Below are 6,689 nucleotides of genomic sequence, written 5' to 3' on the forward strand. Positions count from 1 at the left end.
GATTACACACAGAGTCACAAGATATTACAGCTGAAAGACTAGGAGTGAGGAAAGGGAGGAATTCGAGCAGGAGTAATTAGTTGAGAGGCCTCCTGTTGCTGCTGAATGAAAATCGCCTCTATACTCGTGGTTCATAAAATCTCTTTTATTCCCAGAGGACCCCAATGGTCAGCCCAGAGTGTCTATTAAAACATGCATGTGTCCTTCATAAGTGTACGTAACCTACTTGGCAAAAGCGTTAAACCTTTTTTATACGTTTCTGCAGGAAAACATGCATACTTTAATGTATCTGCATTTGGCTTTATGCAAGATTTAGACGGAAGGTATTTGCAGTAAGTTAAATACATCAGCATGTACAGTACAGTTCACTTACCGACCCATTTAGCAACTTAAAGGGATATTTAATCAACTGGTATCCTTAACTGCGTAGGGTTATAAGTATAAAACGTACTTGGGTCCAGGTAAGCAGGACTTTTGCATAGCATCCACTGTGTACCGCAGGAACTCGTGCGCATCCTCCTGGCTGCCATAGCGGAAGTGCTTAGCAATCCCTGTGAGACGGGAAAACACACACACACGGTTAAATATGTCAGATGCTGATAAACGATGCCACACTTACTCGTAGATGTTAGGTTGAAGTCAAAAGCCTGTTGCAAACTACCACCAGAGAATTTCCCTCCAAATTAAAAAAGGTAAACAGCCACACAGCGCCTCCTGTCATTCATTTCAGGTAAACATTTTGGAAAAAGTTAAATGACAAACACTTACTTTTGAGTTCATTGAGCACACCGATGGGCTTAATGACATTCCCAGAGTTGGCAAAGACCTGAATGATGTGGTTTTGCATGGTGCACATCATACAGAACCCCGGCTCGTGACCTGTGGCCGAAACAGAGGGGCAAAAAATGTAAGATGAGTTAGACTTGAAACAGACCAGAAAGCAGCTTATGGTCAAAAGTCAACTTTATTGCCAATCTTCAAGTTTGAGTGTACAGAGAGATCGAAATACTGTTTCCCACAATCCCGAATATAAAAACAAATGTATATACAAATATGTGTGAAAATATATATACACACACACAAATGTTTTACATGTGCACACATTGAGATCTAAATAAAAATCAACTGACTGTGTGAACGTGACATTTAATAGAATATCCCCTCCCATCTTCAGAGCAATCTGACTATTATAACATTAGCGTTAAGAAAGCTTACTTAAATATCTGCCACAACATAAGTAACCAGATCAGAGTACATTAAGTACAGTCCGCGGCACTGAGTGCAGACGTCAACGTGTCCTATTATCATTCCTATCATATATTTCCTTATCCGAGTCAGCTGAGCCGTATCTGGCCGTGCAACACTCTGTGTCACATACTGTATGCAGAAGTATTATTTTAAGCAACACATTAAGTTGACGAAACACTCGAGACAAATGTAATTGAAGTCAGATCGTGTCTTAGACGGGGCAGTGATATCATAAACCTGTTAATGTACGCATTCAAACACTTGTTCTGTTGCCAGCTGTATTCACCTTGCAGGTGCAACTATGTGGCTTTGATCCTGGATAAAGTGTTTAAGTCATGGATGTTTAAAGTTTAACTTCTTCATTTTTGACTAGTATTAAAGTTCACTTTTCATTCAGGAAGTATGATTCGCTGCGCTGTCAGTACGCTTCTCCATGTTTGTGATTGGTCAAATGTTGCTAACCCCGCCCCTTTCATGTAAATAAAAACACAACAATCAAAAAGTACAAAATAACAGTCACTTCAATATAGTAGAACATGGTGGGATAATAACTACATGATCGTAATGTTAGGCAGCACAATGAAACACTGACGTACATGTTTTAGAGTGCTCCCGAGTCAGCAAGTAGTTGGCGAACGGCGGGGTGTAGGTGAGACACTGCAGCGCTGAGTTGAGGAAGCAGGTGTTCCCCATGTTCTGCAGACCGGCACCAATGCGCTGAACCTGAGTCCACTTTAGGTTGAGCCGCTCTGGAGGGAAGAGGACCTTCTGGGGCGTGTCGATGCCATCTCCACTGCTTATCACTGTAAACACAGAGACAACAATATTAATAATAATAGATGTAGGTACAGGATATCAACGAGTATCTGTATACATGCTAAAATAGATGTTAGGGCTGAACAATTCATCTGAATCTTATCAAAATCGCAATATGGACAACAGTTATATCCAAATGGGTGGAGGACGGTAATATATATTTTTAGAGACTAAATGTGTCATAATATTCTAAATTAAGTATTGTGTTTCTCAAGAGATTTCTCGGCCTAAAGATCCTCTCAAAAACAAAACACCCCACAATTATTTTTATATATCTTCAATGAAAATGTGAACCATGAGGCAGAAATTGTCTTTCCCTCCAAAATCACATTTGCAATATCAGTCCAATACCTACATTTCCAGATCCTTCAGCCCTACTGCATATGTAAATACATATGTACATACAGCATAAAGTCAATAGCTTTCAGTCAAAAGTGATAATATCTCATCCTAACAAACGAGTAAGACTGGAAAATTATTTAAAAGAATAAGACAAGCAATATTTATTATTTGTGTTCCTGCTAAACAAGTCAGGCGGCTGCTCTTTATATAAAAAAAAGTTGCGTCACAGGCGAAGGAGATTGAGCTTGGCCTCACTTCATAACTGGACCGGTTATGCAACTATGGACGAGAGTAGAATGGAAGCAGCAACAACAATACACCCACAAAACCAGTTGTGTCTCACTATCGTACGACAGCAACCATCATTTAGCTTCATTTGTGCAGCTTGGCTTGCAGTCGGATAATCCAAAAATCAGCTCCTAAATTCTAACCTTATCCACTAATCCTTGAGTGAAACGTCACGGGGTTAAGGGATAGTGGATAGGAGACTTCAAAAGGACTTAGGAGAAGAGACTGCGGTACTTTAGAGAATCCGACTGCACTTTCACTATCCGACGTGTTTATGATGCGCCAGCGGAAGTCATTTTTTCTGCGTCTGCTGCTGTGGGGAAACTATGGAAACCACAGTTTTCTATACAGGGGACTACAACATGGATGTTTAATAAGAACGATGGACTACTGTAAACTCATCTAGAGACTCTGCACCGTGCTCTGATGCTGCTGCTTTGCTTTATGAACGTGGACAACAGAGAAACATTTTCTTCATGACCAAAGTTGGAAATAAAAAAGGAAAGTGAAACTTATGCTCCTCACCCTCTCCCTCCGGTCCACATTAATACTAATGATCCCAATACGACGTATGATTGTATGAACTAAAGATCTTAAAATCAATACAGATGTATTTATTATAAACGTTAGTCCTTAACATCTATCACTGTGTATATCACCATTCAAACATCTTTTAAAAGTTGAACAAACCCCACACAGCTCAGTGAAGACTGAAATGTTGACTTTATTTGATAACTTCAGTGAAAACTAACGTTCATATTTCTCTTTTTGATTATAATACTGATGAACGTTCAAAACAAAGCACTTTGGCAACTTACCACCTATGTTTTAAAATGCTTAATAAGCACCGTAACTTTCATGATATCATTTCTCGGTTGTTTCCGTGAACGGCCGACTGTTGTGTGACGGCAAATGCTGCGGCTGCAAGGCATTGTGGGGCAGCATTTTCTCCTCTCCTTTCGGTGAGAAAACTTTTTTTACGCCGCTATGGACAATCTTGCAATAAAGATATTAATATTGTGACTGTTATTTTGTATATATTGATTGTTGTGTTTTTTTATCTTAATGTGTGCATATGTGTCTTTTGATTGTGCATATAGGATATACATATTTTTATATTGTATAATTGTATTTGGGATTGTTGGAAACGGTATTTCGATCTCTCTGTCTGTATACACAAACTGAAAGATTGACATTAAAATTGACTTTGAAAAAACCCAATAAACCAAAAACAAACCCAGCAGACAAAAGCCCTGGCTCCTACCTTGCTCCTTGGGCCGGTCCCCAGAGGAGGCGTTGCTGTTGTAGACGGCGGCTCCCGGCGTGGGGCCCAGGCAGCCTCCTGCAGCCTTCATCCTGGGAGAGTCGCTTGACATGGTGGGACCCATCGCCCAGTTGCTGGAACAGCTGCCATCCATCCCCGTGTCTCCACTGGTAAAGGGAGATCGCTTACACCCCACTGACTCGTGGTCAGAATGTTCTGAAGATCTGTCAACTATGGTCATTGTTCATTGCTGTATGAGGGGCAGAAACAGAAGAACACCGTTTTACGAGGTGCTGAAATGCAGATCATGTTCAAAGTTTTTGTTTTTCAGAACATCTATTGTGGGTGTTGCTATCATGAGTGTGACTAAAGTATGAATTAATAACACTTTTTAGCTTTTAAAACGCGCCAAATTACCATGTCACCCAGAATTCATTTGATTAGAGATAACTTAGATTACAACCACTAAATGCCATATCCAGAATATAATAACGTGCAAGCAAATGAATAATTAATGTTTTATTGAGCAAAGTAACCAAACTCAGTGGGAGCCCAAACTATCAGCCTTGAGTTCCGGTTGCATGTACATTTTATTATTATGATAAAACAAGACACTACAGAGGCTTAATGTTGGAGTAAAGTCCTGTCTGACAGATTAAACTGATCAAAGTCTCAATAACAAAAGCTTTGAAAACATAATAGCAGGGAGTGTATCGTGAATGATGTTCTCATTCAACCTCTAACTGTATTTAAAAGCTAAATGAACTTGGCTCTCTGTGCTAGAAATCAGAATCACAAACAGGTTTGTTGCTAAGTAGGTTTACACATACGAGGAATTTACCTTGAAGTATAAGGTGCATATAAAAACACAGTTAACGAAGATAAAAAGTAAGAAAAACAACCAAAGAAATAATAAAAACTATTGTACGCTAAGATATATAACTGATTTTTAACTGAAATTAATCTGGATATACCAAAAAACAACATACAGTAAACTATGGCAAAGTACTCAGAATAATGAAATCAAATATGTGCAGATTGTTATGGAAAGCTGTGTTGATGCCGAGAGCTTGTGTACAAATGTGCAACTCAAGGACACTTCCATTCAAAAGGAAACGCCAGAAAACAGTGGTAATACATTAACTTGTGTTAAACATGACAAACTTCATACAAAGTCACCAAGTAAACATTTCTAATTCAAAAACCCCGACAGAGGAAATGTGCTGGTCGGAAGCACGTTTACAACAACAGCTGTTCCCTCCCACCTGCTCTGGCTCACGTTGGCTAACAGACGGCTGCTAGGCCTTTACACGCAGCGTCTCTAAACCGCACCAAAACTCGCTTTAAACCCCTCTTTTACTCATTGTTAGAGACAGGAAAGCGATTAAAAACTCACCATTCACACCAAAAGCAGGAACAGAATGACTGATTAGCAGCAAGAGGCTATCGAAGCTACGAACACCATGGAAACAGCGACCGTTACACATAGCTAGCAACGGAGCTAGCTACCACTACGTGCGGTAGTATCGATGCTAACCAAGGAAGTACGACAGCCGTTGAAGCCAATTTTGTGAATGGCTGTAGTGGCCAAACGGTTTTACTACAACTCCCGTGACGTCATTTTGGCTCAAAAAGACTTCCCCCCCCCGATTGACCAATACACTTTGCAATTCCTGCAGATTGATTGTCACAATAATATCCTAACTGGGGATACATTAAGTATCTATCTATTTCTCTATTAATGTCACTGAGCCCAGCGCGGGAGATCGGATGAAGGGCTTAAGGGGAAACCTCAACTGCGCATGCTCAGTGGGCAAAAGGCCCCGGATGATCCTGGTTCTTTCTACAGCTACAGTCGCTTCATTTTGTGCTTCAATGCGCCACTACCATAGGAATGAACTGAGATCCGCCTCCAACGCTGTTTCCAGTCGTCTTTATACAGCCATGATGCTAACGGTGCTAGCTAGTTCGTCACGGTGAAAGCTGAGCAACGGCGGGAAATAACCGCGGGAAATAACGTAAATAAATACTATAAACTCATAATAGCACTTTTTTGTTTACAACGCGTTGACCGGGGTAACTGGAGGTCTAAGTAACCTAAAAAGGAGGGGCTCGACACTGGTGGTAGTGGTGCTTCTCTCTCCGACATGACAGAGAACCGGTCTAAGGCTACTACAACTAATCCGAGCCACTCAGGTGTACAGAAATAACACAGCTGCAAGGTTAAAGTAGCACTGAATCGTAAAATCAACTAACCACTCACCTGGAATCTGTTATGAATACGTTAGTAGCGGTTGTAAATCCATTCCTTATTTCCAGCGGGTGTCCGGCGGTGAACAATGACGTAGCTAATTGCCCACGGGTACATCCGGGTACCTGAAATGAAACGAGATCTCCCATTGGTCCAATCGGCCATTCCTCTGAGATGGAACGTCTTTTGGGAAGATCCGTCGCATGTACACCATAAAGCATCTTTTTGTACACTCCTATGACCTTTGTGTAGTATAATGTATAATAAATATGCACTTTATATCCATTAAAATGTAAAATAAGTGGTTTTAGAATAACTACGTTGCCATAAGCGGCAGAAAGTGACAGCAGCATTTAATTTATCCATGCTGAAATGACCATTTTAAGGAATGTTTATGCAGTACCCAATGTAGGCCACAATATTTATACTTTTAAAAGTTGTCAACATAAAACTGAGCATTCCCATGGTCCAAAAACTCAA

The 6,689-nt window shown here is 40.4% G+C and overlaps 1 protein-coding gene across 3 annotated transcripts in view; it reads right to left on the reverse strand.

The window, feature by feature from the left end:
* Positions 1-6,315, reverse strand: part of usp42 (ubiquitin specific peptidase 42) — a 21,876-nt gene extending 15,561 nt beyond the window's left edge. For 2 of the 3 annotated variants that reach the window (XR_011644995.1, XM_034106672.2), the window contains exons 1-5: positions 6,222-6,315; positions 3,959-4,208; positions 1,845-2,051; positions 769-879; positions 452-551 (exon numbers count right to left, since the gene is read on the reverse strand). Coding sequence is in view for 2 of the 3 variants with exons in the window: in XM_034106672.2 (XP_033962563.1) it covers positions 452-551; positions 769-879; positions 1,845-2,051; positions 3,959-4,199 (659 nt within the window). In the remaining variant the exon portion in view is untranslated. Of the gene's footprint in view, positions 1-451; positions 552-768; positions 880-1,844; positions 2,052-3,958; positions 4,209-5,354; positions 5,513-6,221 lie in introns of those variants that run through there. The other variant, XM_034106673.2, reaches the window with a different exon arrangement.
* Between the last annotated feature and the right edge of the window lie 374 nt (positions 6,316-6,689).

This window comes from Pseudochaenichthys georgianus, chromosome 19 (assembly GCF_902827115.2).
Source record: "Pseudochaenichthys georgianus chromosome 19, fPseGeo1.2, whole genome shotgun sequence".
In the NCBI taxonomy this organism is placed as follows: domain Eukaryota; kingdom Metazoa; phylum Chordata; class Actinopteri; order Perciformes; family Channichthyidae; genus Pseudochaenichthys; species Pseudochaenichthys georgianus.